Here is a 22,024-nt window from a genome sequence, read left to right as displayed (position 1 = left end):
TTAGATCGGGAGACATTTGGTTTCCCAGATGCGGTTGCCCACATACTGTAATCTGTAGGATGTGTAGCGAAGCGAGATACCCTGGAAAAGGAACGCCAAATAGCAGTCTTTCTCAAGCATTTCAGCGAAGCTCTTGCGATCCAGCACGTAAACAACGCTGCGCTTCGTCGCAATAAGCGACGTTTTGCGCTTCTCGCCCGTCAGGAAGCACATCTCACCAACGACCGAGCCCACCGAGACATCTTCAGTCGTACCAGCTTCTTCCTCAACCACAGCAGTGAGTGCTCCATCTACGAGTAGTAGCGCGCGGTCAGGGGTATCACCTTGTCTCCACACCACTTCGTCCTTCTCGATTTCTTGGATGTGGAAGTAGTCCAGAAGTCGCTGCTGCACGGAAAGGGGTTGGTCCGGCATGAATCGCCGCAAGTTGCGCAAATGAGTGAACTCGTCTTCATCGGCAGCACATGTGCTTGCAGGAGAACCACTCTTGTTCGAAACATTCTTGCCCAGAATATCGTTTTCGCACCATTCCAAAGCACTGTCCAGATCCGAAGCAATGTGAAGCATGCGGTTGTCGCCGAAAAGCTCGATCAAATGCTCCGTGAACTTCTCGTAAGCGAGAGGTACTGCGGCGAACACAATCCTGCAACTGTGCGCGTCGCATGCGTACTTGATCTTGGTGAGTCGGTCAGCTGCAGAGGAGTCCAAACCCACGACCAACGTGAAGTCGAGCACAAGCCAGCGGATGTCCGGTCGCGGGCGAACATCGTCACTAAGCACGCTTTCGAGAGGCGACTCGATTCGGCTACTCGTGCAATCTGAGCCTTCTTCAAAGAGTTCGCGCACGTAGTCGCTGAGCTGGTTGATATTTCCGAAGAAAAGGTGGCCCTTCAACTGCACAACGTGGATGTTGCGGCACTCACGGTCCAGCACATCCAATTCGTCAGTCGTGCGCCAAGCATGACTGCGAAGGGTAGCAGCGCTCATACTGCCGCGGATCGGGGCATTCGTAGGTGTACGCGCACTCTGCATCACGAAGGTCATGCAGGCCAGCAGAGCGCCGACGGCCAGACCCTGGTTCATGCCCCAGAACGTCATCGTTCCAGCGATAGCCCACACCGTGCCCAGCTCCAAGGCGTCCAACTGGTCGTACGTGTCGATGAGTGCTTCCCGAAGCAAGTCCCATCCAAGGTGCATCATCACACAGCCAGCCATGCATCGAGGGATGTAGGAAACAGCGTTGGGTCCAACAAAGAAGAAGAACATCATAATGAGCCCGATCACGAAGCCGCTGCGACGCCCAGTGCCTCCGCACTTGTAGTACAACGCTGACGTGGAATAGCAGAGGTAGTTCTGTACCGTTCCGCACACTCCGCTCAGGGTGTTGGAAATTCCGTGTGCAACGAGTTCGTCGTTGATATCCACCTCCTTGTCGGTCGTGAGACTGAGCGACGGGATGTTAATCGGCACGTGCATGAGCGAGAAGAACGTGAGGCCAACGATCGTGCCGAATTGCTTGGGGATAACACGCCAGGCCACGAGCGAGAAGTCGTACTGTTCCCACAGCGAGTAGAACGCAACATCCGGCGCGCGGTTGAAGAACCATCCATGCTCGCGCGCAGTGTTCGTCGAGATACCAAGAAGCAGCAGCACGACGTAGAACAGCGGCGGGATGGACACGAAGAAGAGCGGAGGAAACAGCGGCGACTTGATGTGGCGCGCCAGCACCCACAGCGTGAGCGCCAGCATGGCGGAGCTCACCCAGAGCCACACGATCTCCTCGTCGAAGAGTCCCTTGACGCCGTCCCACGACCAGTCAAACGCATGGCCCGTAGCGTTTTCAATGCCGCTCTGCAGCACGAAGGCGCCAATGCCTCCTACGGCACCGACGATGATGTGCTTGGGGAAGAGGTACACGATGTTGCCGAGTTTCCAGTGTCCCAGCACGTAGAACAGCGCGCCGCACACGACGGACGAAAACGCGTAGGTGACCAGGATCGTGGGCAGCACGCTCGGGTTCTTGGGGCCCAGCTCCTGGATAATAGCGATGGAGATGGTGTGCATGAACGGCACGTTCTCGACCATCATCTGGCAGATCGCGCCGTCGAAGTTGCTGAGCCAGACGAACGTGAACTGGCAGATCGTGGACGACAGCAGGAACATCTGAATGCCCAGCGCGTGCGGCACGGGGATGTCGGCCCACTCCACGGGGAAGAAGGACAGCCCGAACGGCACGCAGATCATGAGGTTCACCAGCACGGCGATGGCCACGCAGGGCGCGGCCTGCAGCGCGTCCGTCACGCCGCGCTCCCAGCCGTTGAGCGGGTCGCTGCGGTCCGCGTGCGAGCCCCACGAGTCCATGGACGCGCGCGTGGCCCCGTACGGCGAGTAGCAGCGTGGTGACGCGCCGTTGGGCGCCGTGATGGGTAGTGTTTCGTTGCGTGCGGCCCCGGGCGACTGCGTCACTGGCTGCTGCGTGAAGTGCAGCGAGTTGCCGCCGGCGTCGCGGCGCAGCGGCGGCGGCTCGAACACCATGTGGGACGAGGCTGCGTGCGTGTGTGTGGGCGTTGGCGTGGGAGCGGGCGCGCCGCGGCGCGGGGAGCGCAGGCGCTGCGGGGACAGCAGCAGCTGCCGCTCGTCGTCGTTGAGCGGCTCCATGGCTGAAGGCTCGAGGTGCTTGAGCTCTGCGCGGCGACTTGGCGAGTGAGCCCTCCAGCGGATGTGCTGGTGACGTACGTACGGTGACGAGCCATTTTCAGCGAATAAGAGCGCGTTATGGGGGATTTAGTGACCAATCGGGAGCCGGCGTGGAGAGCGGAGACCGCGGCTATGTTTAGCGGATGCTGATGCCCATCACCATTTCATACGCGGAGCAAGTCTACACTTGCGCCAAGTATGGTCGCTTCCCGCCGATGGACATCGTGAATGTCCATCGGCGGGAAGCCCGACATTCGGCGACAGTCGAGAACGAGATGTCATCCCTCCCCCAGCGCGTTGTAGCTGTTGGCAGGCGTGGAGTGAAGTGGGCCGTAAAGAGAGCGAAAAGCACCAACGGTGTGCTACAATTTTAGCAGCAAGCGGCAGTTCGGCGGGTGTACTGTACTGTTGCGGTTGATCGGAAGTGTCGGCTCGCAGTTTTGAGAAGTGCATGAAGGTAGAAATCCGAATGTGGTAACTTTAACCAAGGACCACGCCATCAATGACGTGAGCATTGGGTGCTGCTGCGAACGGACGGAGGACCAGCGCGTCTCGCGAAATTAATCTGTAGACGGCGAGTTGCTGTCCTGCAGTGCAGGCTGGGCGAAATCTGCAGCGGCTGCCACTTCGCCAAGCATGACGGCGAGACGCCTGAGCGTCTTGATGCGGTGGAAATCTTGCTGCCCCCGCCAATTGCCACGGCCGCTGGCGCCAACGTGGAGGTACGTGTTGCCGGCGCGCAAGAAACGATCCTCCCACCGGCATAAAACGCGTCGACAACCGATCCGGTGGTCGGGACCGAGGGAAGCCCGCCGCTCATCGACAGACAGCCGATCGTCACGTCACATTTGCACCTGTAGACGTAAAAGATCCCTCGGAGCCAAGCAAGCTTGCCCGGCTTGCTGGGCGGGCAAGTGGTCTCTGCGTGTACCCTCAGGTTCACTGGTGCACGCTTGTCCGTGCAAGTCTATGACGGGCATTCATCTACTTGGAGTGCTGGACGACCTGGTCCAGGGCCGACAAGGTTACCGAAACGAATCGGTTGGTGCGAGCTGACAGCTCTTGAATGTACTTTTGGTACAGTAGTTGCCGCTGAAAAATACCAAAAGATAAGGTATCTTGTTGAACACGCTGCAGTTCTACGGCTGCACAAGCGTAAGGCAGTCCGCCTACTGCACACACATGCAAAACATGAAGATGAATTGTTTCAAAAAATGAAAGTAGCAAGCTCGCATTGACGCACAACTCTTCTATCTCTGCAACTCCTCCTACCTCCAATCTGTAAATGCTACGGGCAGTCACTCATATGAACAGACCAACCTGGTGAGGTCCAACCTGTCAGCGCCGTCTGTGCGGCGCTACAGCGTCGCGTGTTGCATCCACTCAACTCCTTGCGGAGCCATTTAGAGCTTGCCGGTACCCGAGGCGTTCTGGATCACGGCACGGATGGCCTTCATCTCAGCCTCAAGGCGCACGAGGCGGTCCATGGCCTGCTCCAGCGTCATGCTGCGCTCCACGAAAGAGCCACCGACCGGGCGGCCGGCAACGAACGAGCCGCGCATGAACGAGTCGTTGTTGAGCAGAGTCGAGCCCATGCGGATGCGGTTCTGGCGCTGAGCCTCCTGCTTCACGTACTTCTTGCTGCTGACCTTCTGCTCGAACACGTTCATGTGGTCGATGTGCTCCAGGAGGAAGACAAGGAGAACCTTGCCCAGGTCCTGAATGAAGAACCAGGCGAGGCAGTAGACCCACACGAATCCGGCAAGCTTGAGCGAGATGGCTTCCATCTCCGTGAACGGCCAGAAGATGGCGAGGAGCGTGGACACGACCGTGGCGAAGCAAGCAGCAACCGCCAGAAGACGGCCGGGTGCGCGCGTGAAGAACAGACCCTCGGTACGAGCCGTGAACACCGTCATGAAGTCCGACAGCGAGATCTTTAGGTACATCATCATCATCACCTGGTCGTACGGCAGGTCGCCCACGCCGAAGTAGGCAAGCACACCGTTCTTGTTCCACGAGTCAAGACCCCAGAACAACAGCAGCAGCGAGCTGGCGACAGCGATCAGACCAAGCGTCGTCGACACCCAGTAGATGCGGGGCAGGTTCCAGGTCTCGGGGCGCTTCGAGGGCACCACATTGTCGTAGGCGATCGAGATAATCGTGCCGTCGTTCAGGATCGTGATAAGCACCAAGGCAATGACCGGCAGCTTGAAGTACGGGTCCACAGCCTCCGTGCTCTCGTTGTTGTTGTACGGGCACTCACCAACGTGAGGGATGAAGTGCTGGAAGCGGCAGCTGTCCGGGTGAAACAGCAGCACCGAGATGAAGAAGAACATAAGCAGCTGAATCGTGCAGGCAATGCGGTACGTCACGTAGTTGCGCATGCGCTGGAAGATCTTGCGCGACAGCGTGATGGCGTTAATAATGACGGACAGACCAGGCTGCGTGAGGACAATGTCAGCGGCAGCGCGAGCAGCGTCAGTGGATCCCTCGACGGCAATGCCGACGTCGGCCTTCTTCAGAGCGGGGGCATCGTTGACACCATCGCCGGTCATACCACACACCCAGCCGCGCTGGCGCAGCACCTCGACAATCAGGAACTTGTGCTCCGGGAACACCTGCGCGAAACCATCAGCGCTCTCAACAATGGCGCCGTAGTCCGCACCAAGAGTCGCCGAGAGACCATCCTGCACGTTGGCCGTCGGCAGCACGTCCGTGCCCAGGATAGTCGTGCCCATTCCGAGCATGCGGCAGGTCTCCACAGCAATAGCAGCCTGGTCGCCAGTGATCATCTTCACGCCGATGCCGTTCTCGTGGGCGAGCTCAATCGTGCGCTTGGTGTCGTGACGCGGGGGGTCCAGGAAGGTCATAATGCCCAGGAACACCCAGCCGCCATCGGCCTCCTCGTCCGAGGTGCGAGCCACAGCAAGCGAGCGGATGCCACGCTTGGCCAGGTCGAGCACCTTCGCCTCCACGTCCTCCTGGATCTCCGTGACGTTGTGAGCAAGCGCCAGAATGATTTGCGGGGCGCCCTTGGTCACCTTGAATACGTTACCGTCCGGGCCGCGGATCGTCGACTCCGTGCGCTTGACCGAGGGGTCGAACGGCAAGTGGTCCATCATCGTGTACTGGTCAAGCGGGCGCAGGTCGATGGCGTTGAGCACCAGCGTGTCCAGAGCGTCCTTAGGCGGCTCCTTCCACTTGGCAGCAAGCGCAGCGGTGACCAGCACCTCCTCGCGAGTGGCCGTCGGGTGGAAAATGGGCAGGTCATCCTGCAGCTCCATCTTGTTGCGGGTGAGCGTGCCGGTCTTGTCCGAGCACAGCATGTTCATGCCCGAGAGGGTCTCGATGGACTGCAGCTGGGTGACGATGACCTTCTCCTCCGCGAGCTTGCGGGAGCCCAGGGCCATGGTGGACGTGCACACCACCTGCATGGCGATGGGGATGGAGGCCACGAGCAGCACGACGCAGAAGGCGATGGCCTCGAGGAAGTCCTCGCCGTTGTAGATGAGGTAGCCGAGGCAGAAGCCCACGAGCACGAAGGAGATGGCCATGAGGAACATGGTGATGCGGATGAGGATCTTCTGGAAGTGGCTCACCTCGTCCACGGACGAGATGAGGCTGGCCGTCTTGCCGAAGAAGGTCTGGCCGCCGGTGGCCGACACCACGGCCTCCACCTCGCCGCGCACGACGGTGGAGCCCATCTTGGCGTTGTCGCCCGTGGCCATGGTCACGGGGAAGGACTCGCCCGTGAGCGCGGCCTGGTCGATCTGCACCGGGTTGCCCTCGCACAGGTCGCAGTCCGCGGGCACGGCCGAGCCGGCCGAGAGCGTGACGCGGTCGCCCGGCACGAGCAGCGCGGCGTTGATGGTCTGGTGCACGCCGTCGCGGATGACCTGCGCCTCGGGCTTGAGGCTGGCCTTGAGCGCGGCCACGGCGTTGCCGGCCTTGAGCTCCTCGTACCAGCCCACGACGCCGTTGAGCAGCTGCAGGAAGAGCAGCACGAAGAAGTCGGGCCAGTCCTTGGTGATGGCCTCCACGAGGATGGCCAGCCAGATCATGATGGGCATGGGGCCCCAGAACTGCTCGGCCAGCTTCACCCACGGGCTCTTCTCCTTCGTCTCGAGCTCGTTCGGGCCGAAGACCTTGAGCCGGCGCGAGGCCTCCACGGTGCTCAGGCCGGCCTCGCCCGTGTCCAGCAGCGAGCGCTTGTCCACGCCCATGTAGAACCGGTCGTCGTTGCTCACGCCGCTGTACGAGTGCTCGTCGCCGTTGGCGAGCAGCGGGCTGTGCTCCGACATGCTTGAGTCCGCCGAGGTGGGTCTTTTGGGGGGAGTCCGGCGAATCGAGAAGTGAGACTGGCCTGGGTCTGGGTGGCTCGCAACTGAAGCAGCAGGTGGGCTCTCTCCCTCTCAAAGATCCGCTTTCGAACTGGCCAATCGAGTCGCCGGATTCTTTGAGCCCCATCTCCGGCCGGTTTTTTAACAGAGCTTTGTGACGATCAGCAGCTCCGCAGAGCACCCCCACGTGGGCGTGATCGCGGACACATAAGCCCATTGCGCCGCTGGTCTTGCCCGTTGCCCGGCTGGATCAGAGGCTCTGTGTTGATTTAGCTGGGCAGCCCGAGATATTTCACGTAGCGGGTTCCTCGCCCCAGCTGGCGCTGAGTCCGAGGCGATCCAAGTACGTGGCACGGCCACGGCGAATTTTGCGCCGGTATCGCAGATTCTGAGCGTGGGGCGGACCGTGGCGGCTGGCACAGCGCAAGATGTGGCGCCGAATACTGGTAAGCTTGGGCGCTTGCTTTTCCCGTGGACAGCCTCGCCACGTACTGCTCCGCACTTGAAGCCAGTCGACGGAGGTGTCCACACATCGACTTACAGTGCCGAGCCCCTGCGCTCACCGTTCAAAATATTCGCCTCTGCGAAGCACGTTTCCAGGCGGCCAAGACGCCATTCGTTTGCATACCGCGGTGGCCTCCACTCGCTGAACGTAAATGTTAACGCTCTCGCCTCAAGATTGGCCATACCCGCGATGGAGGGAATGATGCGGCTCGTCACGGCTCGTGTGCGCGAATCAACGAGTCCGGTGGTACGCTCTGTAGTTGGCGCGGTAAGTTATTGTACCGCGGTTTCGTCGCGGGGAGTGGTTACTACATCCTCGATTGAACACTCGCCAGCGCTAGCTCGACCGCGCTCGCCGTAAATTTGGGTGCGAACTGAGTCCACCCCGAACTGTACGATTCCTCCGCCAAATTGCTTGCTGCACCCACCAAGCGATGCAAAACTCACCAGTACGCACGACCAGCCGGAGCAGACAAATGGTTTGCCACGCCAGGCACGGCGGCACCAAGCACCAGTCGATTGGGCAACTACCGCCACGTTCGACGCGGCAGAGTGCTTTCGGACTCACAACCCGCTGCTAGCTTTTTACACAACGAAATCGAAAGTCGTGGTGGTCCAACTACATAACCCCTTTCCTGAAGCGAATACATGCACAGCAGCAGATTAAAAAAGGCGACAAAACTCCAAATCCAACGTATCGGAGATGCATTCAACTGCAGTTACCATACTGCAGGCTGCGTTCTGGTCCTGCTTGCGCATTTCAAAAGCTAGGCAAAAACTTCTTCAACGGACAGGGCCGCTCCGACTTGTATGCCGGTGGCGTGATGTAGCCCTCTTGGCGCTTCGCAGGGTCCCAGTAGAACTCGTAGCCCAGCTCGTCGTTCAGCGGCCAGTCGTTTCGGAACCGCTCCACCAGGTCCGGGTTCGCCATAAACCCACGCACGAAGCTCACCAGGTCGGCTGCGCCGCTGTGGATTACCCCCTCCGCAGTGTCCCGCGTGTAGCTGCAGTTGGCCATCACGATCCCCTTGAAGTGCATCTTGGCGTCGAGCGCTGTCATCACGCGGCTCTTGTCCGAGTAGCCAAAGCCGTAGCCATCCAGGATCGCCAAGTACCCGAGGTCGAGCTCCGACAAGCGCTGAAACACGTACGTGAACATCTCCTCGTTATCAGCACTGCCCATGCCGCCGTACTTGCTGGAGGGAGACACCCGTACACCGATGTGGTTGGCCGGATACACCGTTTTCACGGCCTCCGCGATTTCGTCGAGAAGGCGGTAGCGGTTCTCGAATGAGCCGCCGTACTTGTCGGTGCGCTGGTTCGTGCACGCTTGAAGGAACTGGTCGATAAGATAGCCGCTGCCGGCGTGCACCTCGGCTCCGTCGAAGCCCACCTTCTTGGCAAGTTCAGCGCACTTCCGATATTGCTCCACCACGTCGGGGATCTCGTTGAGCGTCAGCGCTCGAGCTTTCTCGAAACCCGTCCGCTCCCCGTCAGCGTTACGAGTGTTGCCACCTTCGAGCATTGTTGCAGAAGCTGAGACCACCTCGTTGTTCGCATGGAATGAAGGATGCGACTGCCGGCCCATATGCCAGAGTTGCACGAAGATCTTGCCTCCGTTCTTGTGCACGCGGTCAACGACCTCCTTCCACCCCGCAGCCTGCTCATCCGTGAAGAGTCCCGGTGACCCGTACCACCCGAAGCCCTGCTCGGAGATGGCGCAGCCCTCCGAGATGATGAGACCGGCCCCAGCGCGCTGCTCGTAGTAGATAGCGTTTATCTCGCTGGGGGCATGGCTCACAGGATTGATGCGAGCGCGAGTGGCAGGGCCGAACACGACGCGGTTCTTCAGCTCGAGGTCATACCCCAACTGGAGCGGGGTGAAAAGCTTATAGTTTTCAGCGGGAGCCATAGTAGCTGGTCAGTGGTGACGTCGTTGCTTGGTATTTGCTGTGGTTGCTAGTGAGAAGTCAATTGCAAAGTGAAAACTTGCGGGCGAGCTTCCAGCGCAAACGGTTATGCCGCTCGATCCATGCGTAAGCGTGATTAGCTCAGTCTAGCTGAGCATAATCACAGGTAATAAATAGATGGCTACACTTGATCTCCCTGACGCAAACGTCTTGTTTAGGTCAGAAAGACTTCGTACAGTACTGTCGTCGTGCAGTGAGGACACCAAGCACCAAGCTAGCAGTGGCGAGGGAAGCCACGGAAATGCTTTGCTTCGGTCTCGTCACGAGCATACGTGAACGTGTGTGACGCAAACGCCTTGATTAGGTCAGGCAGGAACTCGTCGTGGTTTTCCAGGCCATCGATAGTCTTCCGCGTCTTGGGGTCTTCTGAGCGCTAATCTTCTTGTCTTCGGTGCGAGGAACCACTTCCAAATTGCCAAGCTCCCGAACACTCAACACCACCAAACCAAGACCATGGTCGCTAAGACCGCCGACTACACGCTTTTCACGCCGCTGCGTCTCGGCAAGGACTTCGAGCTCAAGAACCGAATCGTGTACGGACCCGTTACCCGTGCTCGCAGCGACATCCGCACCCACGCACCGCTGGAGCGCAACGCCGCCTACTACGAACAGCGCGCCGGCGCCGGACTCGTTGTCACCGAAGCGTGTGCCATCTCCGAACAAGCTTTCGGGTGGTATGGGTCACCGGCGCTCTACACTGACGAGCAAGTCCAGGGGTGGAAAGAGGTGGTCAACCGCGTGCACAAGAAGGGAGGCAAGATATTCGTGCAGCTGTGGCACATGGGGCGTCAGTCCCACCCTTCGTTCCATGAGAACTACGAGGTCGTCTCGTCATCAGCCACGTTGTATGAGACCGGCAGGACCCGAAACGCGAACGGGGAACACGTGGGCTACGAGCGAGCCCGTGCGTTGTCACTGAACGAGATCCCCGAGGTAGTGGACCAGTGGCGCCAGTGCGCTGAACGAGCCAAGGAGGCGGGTTTCGATGGCATCGAGGTGCACGCCGCGGGAGGCTATCTGATTGACCAGTTCCTCCAGTCCTGCACGAACCAGCGCACCGACATTTATGGCGGTTCGTTTGAAAATCGCTACCGCTTTCTGAACGACGTCATCGAGGCAGTGAAGACGGTGTACCCGGCTGACCGCATTGGCATACGCACGGCTCCGAACAGTCCGTACGGAGGTATGGGCAGCTCCGACAACGTCGAAATGTTCACGTACGTGTACGGTCGTCTCGCGGAGCACGGCTTGGTGTACTTGGCCATTCTCGATGGTTGGGAAGGTGTCGGAGCTGATGCCCACTACCACGGAAAATGCCGCCCGCTTACTACCTTTGACGCCAAGACCGCCTTCAAGGGGATCGTCATCGCCAACAAGGGCTACTCGAGAGACATCGCCGAAGGCGTCCTTAGGAGCGGCTCGGCAGACCTAGTGGGCTTTGCTCGCAAGTTCATGGCGAACCCGGACCTCGTCGAGCGCTTCAAGAACGACTGGCCACTCACCCCACTCATGGACTACGAGTTTTTCTGGGACCCTGCCAAGGGTGACGAGGGCTACACCACGCTCGGCAACTACGAGCCGTAAGAGTGCATCGTAGCTTTCATGCTGGCGATTGCGGAGATCACTAACACGAGGCAACAAATCGTGAATCGGTAATTAATCTTTTGCACGACCACTAAGAGTTGTAGTTCATTCAATTGCTTGTCGCTGCATCAACAGCTCGATGAACATCGAGCCGTCCGTAGCCGAAAATGTTGTTTGGAAATGTTGAGCTCGAGGTGTTTCCGCAGGATCCGTGAAAAGCAGAGAGACCTCCATCCGTTGAGGTGGTAGTTAGCACAGTCCAAACCTGCTTGTATGCTAACCCGGGCTTTGCGCTGAGTAGCAATGCGGCTGCTCCAGCGACATGGGGTGATGCCATACTCGTTCCTGAAGCGATAGTGTAGACATTATCTCGAGTCCACCAAGCAGAATAAATTCTCACTCCCGGTGCTATGATGTCGGGTTTAATACGCTCGTCAAAAGAAGGCCCTGCGGAGCTCTGTGGTAGTAGTAAGTCCATGGAGTCAGTAGCACCCACTCCAATAACATTTGCCGCATCCCCGGGCGAGACCACAGTTCCGCAGGTTCCCGGCGAACCCGAATTGCCAATTGAAAATACCGGGATAATCCCAGCCGCTTGCCAGGCTGCAATAACCGCGGTGAAATTTGCAGCCCCACGATTGACCCCCCAGCTATTGTTCACAACGTGGGGAGCTTTGCTACAGTTTGCTTCTCGACCCTTCCAGTTCGTGGGGCATAACACAAATTGAGAGCAAGCTAGCAAGCTCGACTCGAGGCACGACGACGTACTCCTGCATCCTCGACAAGCAATCCAATTTGCTCCTGGAGCTACGCCTACGCCCTTCGCACCAACTATCGATCCCATTACGTGAGTTCCGTGCCCCGACAAATCGTAAGGTGCCGCAGTTTTACTTTCCGAGTCGAACCAACCGTAGTCGTCACGATATCTGTCTCGCAACGCCTCGTGTGAGACGCGGACACCAGTGTCGATTGTGGCTACCGTGATGTTCTCGCCCGTTATCCCCATTGCCCATACAGCCTTCGCGCCAATTTTCTCGACACTCCACGTCAAGACGCTCGCGTCCGCCTCAGCGTCCACACCGGCTATCACATCCGAACACTCAATGTTGAAGTTGCCCATTGTTAGGATCTGCTCCTCGTGAATTTCTGCTATCGACGAACCGTGTTGCTGTTTCAGCGCATGCAGCAGCTCGATCGATGCATTGACGATAAGCAATTGATTGGAAATCCAAAACGTCGTAATCGTTGCAGTCGTCTTCGTCCTATCGCCGAGAAACTCCAGTAAAGACCGCTGTGCTCTCGCTGTGGATGCCTTGAGAGAAGCCACAAGCTGGGAGATTCGAGTCCCTCGCGACGTTGAAGTAGACCCTGACCCCAAACTAAGAGCGCCGCCTTGTTCGAGTGCCGTCGTAGTTCCGTCACGCATAGTTACCATCAGGTTAACCGTTGCTTTCTCCTGGAGCGTACGGTAGACAGACGGATGTACATGGGGCATCGGTACGGCTGCAGCGGTTGTCAACAAGTCGAGCATTATTCCGAAGGCGATAACTCCCCACAGCAGCACCAGTGAGATTCCCGCAGTTCGGCAACAGCAGGTGAACGTCATAGTCGTGCTCGAAGCGATAATTCGGCAATGCACCGCCCTGCGCGGACATCAATCTGAGCTCCAGCTGGGCATTGCCCAACGGCGCAAGCGTGAGCGTTGGCATCGTCAGCTGCATGCTGCTTTATCAGATTCCACGAAGGTCTATTCTGAGACGCGAACTGGAGAATAGTATTCTCCATTTCGCGTCCTTTCGATCTATTTCATATCTTTTGATTGACGCAACGACCACATGAGATCACTTCGCTTGGTCATCCTCATTGGTGCTCTGCTTGAGGTGATGGCGTCTGCAACAGTTAGAACTTGTCACGGTACTCGGCACTCACTCGCAGTTCTGTGCTTGTGTGATGACCAGCTCACAAAAGCAGACATTCAAGATGTTGTTGGCAACAGTGGTGATGTCATAAGCGCCGAAAATGATGAAGACGAAAGTGCTGGCGCAAAACTGGAGGACGACGCTGGGGAGGAAGTTTTACTCATGGTGCTGGTCCCCTCAATTTGAGTGTAGTGACGACATCATAACTAACGTGGTTACTGTACAGGAAGACGAAGGGAAACAGTCCGACCAGGAATTCGACGATAGTGAAGCCCTCGAGGCCCCAGCAGAACGAAAGCTATATCCGTATGAGCAACGGCGGCTCGAAGCAGAACTACGTTGGCAGGTGTGTGCTCAACAATTTTGCTTAGTCGGCGCTTGGTACAAGCTCTAACAAACAGCCTTCACAAAAGCGCGACACGGAAGAATGGGAGAGGCGAGAACGCGAGGAGGCCATGCGTGATCAAGTGACCGATGATAAAGAGAACCCCGACTACCCGGAAGAGCAGTACGAACAGGTGCGTGAGCGGGTAATTCTGCTTTGCTGCAACATTGTTTGCCTAATGAAAACATACTCTTTTCAGAATGACCGCGTCGACGAAGACGACGACGACAGCAACAACAAAAACAATGATAATTACGACGCGTACTTCGATCAGCATCGGAGATTGGTTCGCAAATTGCGAGCGCTATTTAATACTGGAAACTCACTCCGGAAATCACTAACTTCTGTTGCTTGCCTTTAATCAGGATGAACAGGGCAGCGATCAGCCAGCTGATGGTGACGAAGAGGAGGAAATAGTTCCCGTCGTCCCTGGGCTGACCGACGTCGAGCTGTTCGCGTTCAACGCCGAGTTCGCGAACGAAGAGGTACTCGACAAGATCATCGACTGGTCTTACGACCAGGTCGCTGCCATGTCGCGATTTCGCGACAACTACATCCATGTTGAAGACCTTTACGAGTACGTCGGTCAGTTGCCTTCCCCGGTTGACGATCGCTGGACACCGACTAACGTCTGATTTGTCTGCGCAGCTTCCTACTGAAGACTCTGAATCCACTGGACGAGGCCATCGACGAGGAGGACGAGGTGATCCTGACCGACGCCGTCACAGAGCTCCGGAGACAGCAGGGCTTGGTGGACAAGGAGCAGGTCGTGTACCGGGGCTTCATCGCGCGCGGGATGCCGCTGCGCTTCCTGCAGTCGCTGGCGCACGATATGCACCAAACGGTACAGAAGAGGCGCCTGCAGGCCAGCGCAGGTCGCGACGAGCTGTAGTTGACAGAAGTCAAGTCCCCGGTCAAGTCAACCTCGCCACACTTCAACTTTGAAGCAATCATTCCGCCGCGTTAAACGCGCATCCTCTCTTTCTCGAAATGACTGCACCACCTGTCTTTAGTAGTCTCGTCGCGTGGACCACCGGAACTTTCCGTCCTCACTCAACCGTTACAGGCACTATATCGTCCAAGCCAACCTCAGCGTACCGACCTCATCCAACATCACCCCGAATCTTCCAATCACCGTGTTTGCAGCGATCCGCGCCGCGATTGGCTCTGCGCGCGTGGCCGCCCGCTGATTGGCCCAGCACATGCCGCAGCCATAGGCTCAGCTCAGCCGAGAGGTCCACACTCGCCAAGTTGCCCGCAGCGGACGGACATGGAGCTGAAGGCGGAGGACACGCTCAAGAAGGCGGCGGCGGCGTCCTCGGGCGCGCTGCTCACGTCGTTGTTCGTGACGCCGCTGGACGTGGCCAAGGTGCGCATCCAGTCGCAGATCCACACGCCCCCCGTGGCCGTGACGCACTCGAGCGTCGCCACGTCCGTGGCCACGGCCGCCGAGCAGTGCCGCTGCCGCAGCCGCTGCGCCTGCAGCCGCTGCCTCACGCGCCCCGTGGAGAAGCTGCAGGCCTCGCGACGCGGGCTGCCGGCCATGCGCATGTCCTGCTCGCGCGCAGTGGCGCCGCTGCAGCTGCAGGGCACGTCGCACGCGCTGCGCCACATCTTCCAGACCGAGGGGCTGCGCGGCCTGTTCGCGGGGCTGTCCCCCGCCATGGTCATCGCCGTGCCCTCCACGGTGCTCTACTACATGTCGTACGACCTGCTGCTGCACGAGGGCCGCCAGCAGCTCCCGCAGATGGAGGGGGTGGTGCCGCTGCTGGCGGGCACCACGGCTCGGATCGTCGCGGCCTCCATCACGTCCCCCATCGAGCTCATCAGGACCAGGATGCAGGGTGACAAGACGGGGGCCAGTATCGTGGCCACGTTCCAGCAGGCGGTGCGACGCGGGGGCTACGCGTCGCTGCTCAATGGACTTGGAGCCACGTTGGCTCGGGACGTGCCGTTCTCGGCCATCTACTGGACGTCGTACGAGAACCTCCAGAGACGGATGTACTCCGTGGAGGAGCTCACGAGGACGCAGAGGGCGTTCGCATGTGGAGCGGTCTCGGGTGCCATTGCGGCCACGGTCACAACCCCCTTCGATGTGGTGAAGACGCTGCAACAAGTGTGCATGACGGCGCAGGGGTCGCAGCCCTCCGGCATGGTGGTGCTCAGACAGGTGGTCGCGACCAAGGGCGTGAGCGGAGCCTTCACGGGACTCAGTGCGCGCCTCGCCCGCGTGGCGCCGTCCTGCGCCATCATGATATCGTGCTACGAGCTCGGAAAGGAGAAGCTCGGCATCGCATGAGACGGTGGACGGGCTGCAGTTGTGTTGACAAGGGTCACTCACCACAGCCGGAAGGCGAGCGGAGCAGGGGTGGACGGGCGAGATGAGTGACCGTGTTTGGTCATGTGAATGGAAACGTAGGTCCGATATTTAAACTAATATACAAGCTGCGGGCCCTCGTTATCGTTTACGTTGAAGTAGTTTGTTATTGACTGTGTCCTGACCTTGTTGTGTTCCTTGTCAACTGAGGCTTGCTTTGACCATCATGGCCCGAGTTCACATTGTCGAAACGTTGTCAAGGGCTTAGCGATGACACCTCCGATGCTTACCAAGCGCCTTGGTTTGCGTGTCGTGGGTCACGCGTGGTTTCCTGGCCTTTAAATAACTAAACGCCACGCGATGCTTGTCAAGGTCTTGCGATACTTGTCGAGGGCGTTGTGGTGCCCATCAAGAGATTCGCGGCGGCCTAGTTTTGATCGTCGTAAGCCGCATTAGTGAGTCTTGACATCATGCTGTCGAAAGCTTCGCTTTTATCGAGTGAGTGACGGCGGTCAATATTTGAAGCGGCTGGTGACGACCCATGTCCTCAAAACAAACCGAGCCTCAGGAAAATCCGATTAAGATGCATAATTATTCAGGTGAACTTACGTAGATATCCTCACTAAGCACTAGGAAGAGTGAGCAAACAGGGCTGAGCACTCTGCTACACAATAGCCTACGCCGACGTATGGTCGATGACTCGTGAAGGATACGAAGCAAAATGTTAAACGCTTCATTGTCGCCTTATCTTCCACCGCAGCCTACCCAGTACCAGCAACTTTACTCACTCATCTTGGGCCGAAGCGCTAGTGCCGCAGTTCGCTTTTCAAGCTTACTGACATCCTTTGGCACCATGGGGAACGACCATTCCACCGGCGTCGAAAAAAGTTTGTGTCGCACCTTTAGTTCCATGTAGTAGGGGGAGTACTTGTTAATAAGTGACACCGAACCGTAACAGTGTGCACCGCTGTAACTGGTAGCGTAGATAACGTCCTAAGTACATCACATACTCATAAGACTCCAGTTTGCAACATATACTCTTGGCTCACAGTGTCAAACAAACCTGTAGCACCCCCACGGCCGTAAAAGGGAAACCACTCAGTGGCGTTCCCGAACCAGTCCACAAAGCATTAACATTTGCATGAGTCACCGCACACGTCCTACAAATAGTTGCTATTAACACATTGGACCTGAATTGTAGTAGCATACGGTTGCTCGTACCACTCATCATCTGTTCTCTCGTTTTGGAGGTGAATGATGCAGCCCGTCGTAAGCGACTCCACGGTACAGTGATAGGTGTCGCCAGTGTGATCAGCCAGTCGGCGAGGCATTTTGCGTGTTTTACTCCTTGCAAAATGACGACTGACCCCAAGCTTGTTCTGGTCTTTGCAAAATGGTAATTGACCTCTGCAGAACGACGGCGAGACCGCTTGGTAGCGGAAAACGTACATTGCATTACCGAGAAAGCTTCTCTCATATTGTCTTTGCTCCAACGGGCACGTCGTATTCAATCTGCTCGTTGCAAAATGACGACTGACCCCAGCAGAATAACGCCTTACGGCAGTGGCACCCCACAGGCGAGACCGCTTGGTAGCGGAAAACGTCCATACATCACCGAGAAAGTTTCTCTCCTATCACGGGCACATTGTATTCCGTTGAAGTGCACTTCAACTTCACCATCTGGGTTACGACTCGGTTACTCTGTCATCGTACCCTGGTTACGTGAACTGCATGGCTTTGAAGCCGGTCACTTTCTGGTTGAAAATCGCCCAGATCGAGAAACGCGACCAAGTCCCCACGCAGCTCTGATAACCTTCCGGACGACGATGCTGGCGCAGGCAGCTCGACGCAGCGCGCAGTTCGGTGGCTCCCACAGCTTCGCCGCCACTGTACGTCGCTCCCCCGCGTTGGAATTGGCGAAATCGCACCAGAACGCGACGTTGTAGAAGTCGCACCACCGAATTCCGGATCCTCTAACCGACTTTGGCGTGCTGGTGGTGCAGAGAGGCTTCGGGCTGGCCGGCAGCCGCTACCAGACGATGGTGAAGCCCGCGGTGGCTGCGCCGACCAAGTCGGCGTCGCTGTGGTCGCGCCTGGGCCTGCAGGCCACAAAGACGCCCAAGCAGCCGCTCGTCTACTCCACGAAAGCTCGGGTGCGTGGTCCGAGCGATTGCAATGCTATAGAGCTGCAGGTTGTGGTGGTGTGCAATGTGCCATGGTGACACTGTGTGGTGTGCAATTCCGCAGAAGTTCGCGGCCTCCACGGCGACGATCGAGAACGTGGCGGCCAACCGCCCGATCGCGTACTGGATCTTCGGCACGGCGGCCATGGTCGGCGGCATGATCGCCGTCGGAGGAGCTACCCGTCTTACGAGGTCGGGGCTGTCTATGGTGCAGTGGAAGCCGCAGGGCAGTCTGCCCCCCATGACCCCGGAGGAGTGGGAAGCCCAGTTCGAGATCTACAAGCAGTTCCCGGAGTACCAGCAGCGCAAGAACATGGTAAGATTGTTTGTGGTTGCGGTTACTGCAAAGTGTTGATGTGGTTGTTAATGAGGTGGACTTATGTGGTTGTTGATGTTGCGTAGACGGTGGAGGACTTCAAGGGCATTTTCTGGTGGGAGTACGGCCACCGCATGCTGGGCCGCACGGTCGGCATGATGTACACGGCGCCGTTGATCTACTTCATGCTGCGTAAGCGTCTCCCGGTGGAGCTGTACAAGCGCTTCGGCGTGCTCTTCGGTCTGGGTGCGGCACAGGGAGGTGTCGGCTGGTGGATGGTGCGCAGTGGTCTGGAGGAGCACGGCAAGGAGCAGCTCGAGAAGCGTAACGAAGTGCGCGTCAGCCCTTACCGTCTCGCCACGCACGTAAGTACAATTTGCATCGGATTTTATCGATTAGTGCTGGCTTAGGTGCTGACTGTTTTGCGCTTGCTTGTTGCAATTCACAGCTTGGTTTTGCCTTCACGACGCTGGGCGTTCTTCTCTGGACTGGTTTCAACCTGGTGGCGCCTCCGTCGCGCGCTGCCATGACGCGCGAGATGATCTCGCCGGACGTCCTGAAGCAGACTCGGTTTATCCGCAAGATCCTGGGCCACGTCTCCACCGCTCTGGGCTACACGATCATCTCGGGTGCGTTCGTGGCGGGCATCGACGCCGGCATGGCCTACAACACGTTCCCCAAGATGGACGACCAGTGGATCCCGGACGACCTGCTCGTGCTCGAGCCCAAGTGGAAGAACTTCTTCGAGAACGTGCCGCTCGTGCAGCTGGACCACCGCATCCTCGCGCTGAGCACGCTGACGGGCTTCGGCGGCGTGTACGCCATGGCTCGCCGCCCGCACATCTGGAGCCAGCTGCCGCAGCAGTCGCGCAACGCGCTGAACATGGCGCTGGCCGCCGCCAGCGGCCAGGTGCTGCTGGGCATCACGACGCTCATCAACTGCGTGCCGATCCCGCTGGCCGTGTCGCACCAGTGCGGCGCCATCGCGCTCATGACGGCCACGCTCTGGTCGCAGCACACGCTCAACTTTGCCAAGCCGCTCAAGAAGGTCGCCACGGCCGCCATCAAGGCCGCGCCCAAGACGCTGTAAGCCTGCGTTGCAGCCACTGCACGTCTGTCAATATGAGGTGGACGCTCACATGCGTCCACCTTGAAGCGACTCCGTCAACGTCGCTTTAGAATACACAACACAAATCAACTCAAAACGCCACAAAAAATACAACACCACATAAATGAACGCCACCACATCGTACACGAACTTTTGGCAACATCTCTGATACAAAAAGCACCCACCATAGTCTCAACGTGGTAACGGTCACTAATACTATCGTAGTCTGCCGTCGCCATGGACGACTCGGCCACCGCCGGCGACCGCCGCGGCATGTGGTCCATGATCAAGGAGGGCTATGAGGGGCTCGTGAGCACGGTGATCCGGCCGCTACGCGCGCAGTACGCGCCGTCGGAGCTCGGGCCCAAGCGCGCGCAGATCGGGGACGTGTCGGTGCAGCGCCTGGACCTGAAGCTCAAGAACCCGGCGGGCTACACGCTCGAGTGCAGCTGGTGGAAGCCGCGCGGCCAGGAGCAGACGCAGGACAAGGACAAGGACAAGCGCCCGTGCATCCTGGTGCTGCACGGCAACAGCTCGTGCCGCCTGGGCGCCCTCGAGATCGTCATGTACGCGCTGCCCGCGGGCTTCACGGTCTTCGCGCTCGACTTCTGCGGCTCCGGGCTGTCCGAGGGCAAGTACGTGTCGCTCGGCTACCACGAGCGCGCGGACATCGCCACGGCCGTCAAGTACGTGCGCAAGACCGGGGAGGCCTCGAGTCTGTGCCTCTGGGGCCGCAGCATGGGCGCCGTGGCGGCGCTCATGTACGCGGAGACGGACGCGAGCGTGAACGCCATGGTGCTGGACTCGCCCTTCTCGAGCCTGCCGCGGCTGGCCTCGGAGCTCGTGGAGGACGGCAAGCTGGGCGTGCCCAAGATCGCCGTCAAGCTGGTCATGAGACTCATCCGGAGGGATATCAAGAAGCGGGCCAAGTTCGACATGTTCAAGTTGAAGCCTATCGCCAAGGTGCACAAGTGCGCGGTGCCGGCGTTCTTCGTGGTGGGGCTGCAGGACGAGCTGGTGGGGCCGCACCACGTGGAGGCGCTGTATAAACTGCACAACGGCCCGAATCAACTGTTCAAGTTCCCGGGAGGACACAACAGCCCCCGCCCGTTCAACTTCTTCATCCAGGCGCTGCAGTTCCTGCGAGTTATGGTCGGGTTGATGCCGCTGCCGGATGATTTATCCACTTTTGACCTCTCGCCTACGCAGCGACAGCAGGTTCAGACAGGGAAAGCCGACAAGAAGGTGTCGCCCAAGCGCAAGAAGCCGTCGCGAGTGTACAAGAATCCGTTAGAGCCCGGTGTCTCGATTGAGGCCGTGCACAAAATGTCTATTAAGGAGCTCAAGCAGTGTATCGATCGCGCTGGATACAGCGACGTCACGTGTATTGAGAAGAAGGAGATGGTGGACCTGGTGCTCAAGCTCTACGCACGCTATAGGAGATCCAGCAAACAGGCAGCCAACGATGTACAGCAAGTTAAGGCGTCGACGTCAGAAGAGGAAGAGACCGAGGCCCCGACTACTAGTGCACATTCGAAGTCAGTCAATGGTACGGACGAGAGTAAACCAGCGCCGGTGGATACATCCGAAGCCGTCAATGCCACTGCTGCTGGTAGGCATTCAGCCACGCCTAAAGGCCGCCGTCGCAGTGAAGGTGACGTTCGCCCTGACGCAAAATATGAAGAAGACTTGGGAGCGTCGGGAACTGATTCACCAAGTCTGCTGTCGTCGATGAAGAGCAACGCGTCGAGCATCCTCTCGGATGCGGAATTGGCTCGACGATTGAGTATCGACCACTCGAGCGATGCGGAGGACGAATCTGAGGCGGCGAAGCTTGCAAAGTAACTAAGTGGAACTTGCGAACCAGACATTGATGGCACAGTATATAGAAGGCCACAGCTGAAGTCGCACAAGTCCACAATGTCCGACGAATGTCGATTCTGTCTCTATAACGGGATGAACAAATCTCGACCATCTAGAGTTTGCTTGCGCAGTTTATATGTGGTGTAGAAGTGAGAGCGCCGATAGCAATGCGGGACTCAGGGCTGGGTCGTGGATTAAAAACTATTGGTATGAACTGGTCTTGACAGTAAAACTGCATTCAAAAATCTCGGAGCCTCAGCTACGACATTGACGTGCTTGTTAGATAGCAATAACAACCAAGTAGCGTCCAGGTGGGTTGCATAGGTTGAAGATTCCTTTCTCCGACGAGGTATTGCTTGCAGCAAAAAATACCCAGGTGAATGATACCGATCCCGTCTAAGCCTCCGCGACCAAAAGTCTGCCAGGGTGTAGTGGCTTCCAACGTTGCTGAACGCGGTGCAGGTGATTGGATGGACTCGAGCAGGCTAGTTGGGGATTACCCCACCAAAGTTTTGTTTGTGCCTGCAAAATCCACGCCTAAGAAGAGTACTCGATTGGTAATAATGATTATATTCATCGTATAATTGTGTGAAGGAGACTCGGCGCTAACTTGTTGACATTGCTGTTGGGATTGTTCGTAGCAAAATGATCAACTTGCAAGCAACCATACCAAGTGAAACTCTACCGTTTGTATTAAAACACTGGAGCGACTTTAATTCCTGTTCATATTTCCCCTATCAAGCAGACACTTGGCTTATTTGTCGCGGCGCAAGTCAAACTCCGCCTGAATCTCCTCTGCTGACTTTCCAGACGTCTCAGGAACGAGCTTCACCGCCAT

The 22,024-nt window shown here is 57.9% G+C and overlaps 8 protein-coding genes across 9 annotated transcripts; 4 read left to right on the top strand and 4 right to left on the bottom strand.

The window, feature by feature from the left end:
* IUM83_08992 (Sulfate Permease (SulP) Family) lies at window positions 1-2,658 on the bottom strand (the record flags this gene model as incomplete). The annotated part of the gene is made up of 1 exon (XM_067933400.1): window positions 1-2,658. The coding sequence occupies one exon, from the start codon at window positions 2,656-2,658 to the stop codon at window positions 1-3; it is 2,658 nt and encodes an 885-aa protein (XP_067781053.1).
* Window positions 2,659-4,100: 1,442 nt separating this feature from the next.
* On the bottom strand, window positions 4,101-6,998 carry IUM83_08991 (plasma-membrane proton-efflux P-type ATPase; the record flags this gene model as incomplete). 2 transcript variants are annotated; one of them, XM_067933398.1, is made up of 2 exons in its annotated part: window positions 4,101-4,203; window positions 4,333-6,998. In XM_067933398.1, 2 exons carry the CDS (start codon window positions 6,996-6,998, stop codon window positions 4,101-4,103), a joined length of 2,769 nt encoding a protein of 922 aa, XP_067781052.1. The 2 variants fall into 2 exon arrangements, with proteins under 2 accessions (XP_067781052.1, XP_067781051.1); XM_067933399.1 differs by having other exon boundaries at window positions 4,101-6,998.
* A 5,932-nt stretch (window positions 6,999-12,930) lies between these two features.
* IUM83_08990 (Cytochrome oxidase assembly protein) lies at window positions 12,931-14,291 on the top strand (the record flags this gene model as incomplete). Its single annotated transcript, XM_067933397.1, has 7 exons — window positions 12,931-12,975; window positions 13,054-13,179; window positions 13,241-13,360; window positions 13,428-13,532; window positions 13,599-13,685; window positions 13,765-13,976; window positions 14,048-14,291. 7 exons carry the CDS (start codon window positions 12,931-12,933, stop codon window positions 14,289-14,291), a joined length of 939 nt encoding a protein of 312 aa, XP_067781050.1.
* Window positions 14,292-14,623: 332 nt separating this feature from the next.
* Window positions 14,624-15,013, bottom strand: IUM83_08989 (uncharacterized protein; the record flags this gene model as incomplete). Its single annotated transcript, XM_067933396.1, has 1 exon — window positions 14,624-15,013. One exon carries the CDS (start codon window positions 15,011-15,013, stop codon window positions 14,624-14,626), a length of 390 nt encoding a protein of 129 aa, XP_067781163.1.
* IUM83_08988 (Mitochondrial Carrier (MC) Family) lies at window positions 14,670-15,698 on the top strand (the record flags this gene model as incomplete). Its single annotated transcript, XM_067933395.1, has 1 exon — window positions 14,670-15,698. The coding sequence occupies one exon, from the start codon at window positions 14,670-14,672 to the stop codon at window positions 15,696-15,698; it is 1,029 nt and encodes a 342-aa protein (XP_067781164.1).
* Window positions 15,699-16,496: 798 nt separating this feature from the next.
* On the bottom strand, window positions 16,497-17,047 carry IUM83_08987 (uncharacterized protein; the record flags this gene model as incomplete). Its single annotated transcript, XM_067933394.1, has 3 exons — window positions 16,497-16,709; window positions 16,780-16,876; window positions 16,938-17,047. 3 exons carry the CDS (start codon window positions 17,045-17,047, stop codon window positions 16,497-16,499), a joined length of 420 nt encoding a protein of 139 aa, XP_067781161.1.
* Window positions 17,048-17,542: 495 nt separating this feature from the next.
* On the top strand, window positions 17,543-19,305 carry IUM83_08986 (Cytochrome c oxidase assembly protein COX15; the record flags this gene model as incomplete). The annotated part of the gene is made up of 5 exons (XM_067933393.1): window positions 17,543-17,605; window positions 17,720-17,869; window positions 17,964-18,215; window positions 18,302-18,580; window positions 18,664-19,305. 5 exons carry the CDS (start codon window positions 17,543-17,545, stop codon window positions 19,303-19,305), a joined length of 1,386 nt encoding a protein of 461 aa, XP_067781162.1.
* A 255-nt stretch (window positions 19,306-19,560) lies between these two features.
* On the top strand, window positions 19,561-21,168 carry IUM83_08985 (putative serine protease family S09X; the record flags this gene model as incomplete). Its single annotated transcript, XM_067933392.1, has 1 exon — window positions 19,561-21,168. One exon carries the CDS (start codon window positions 19,561-19,563, stop codon window positions 21,166-21,168), a length of 1,608 nt encoding a protein of 535 aa, XP_067781170.1.
* Window positions 21,169-22,024: the final 856 nt, after the last annotated feature.

The sequence above is a fragment of the Phytophthora cinnamomi genome, assembly GCF_018691715.1.
Source record: "Phytophthora cinnamomi strain GKB4 chromosome Unknown Contig120, whole genome shotgun sequence".
Lineage (NCBI taxonomy): Eukaryota > Oomycota > Peronosporomycetes > Peronosporales > Peronosporaceae > Phytophthora > Phytophthora cinnamomi.
The sequence above is the reverse complement of the archived record's forward strand: the minus strand, read 5'-3'. Positions and strand labels throughout refer to the sequence as shown.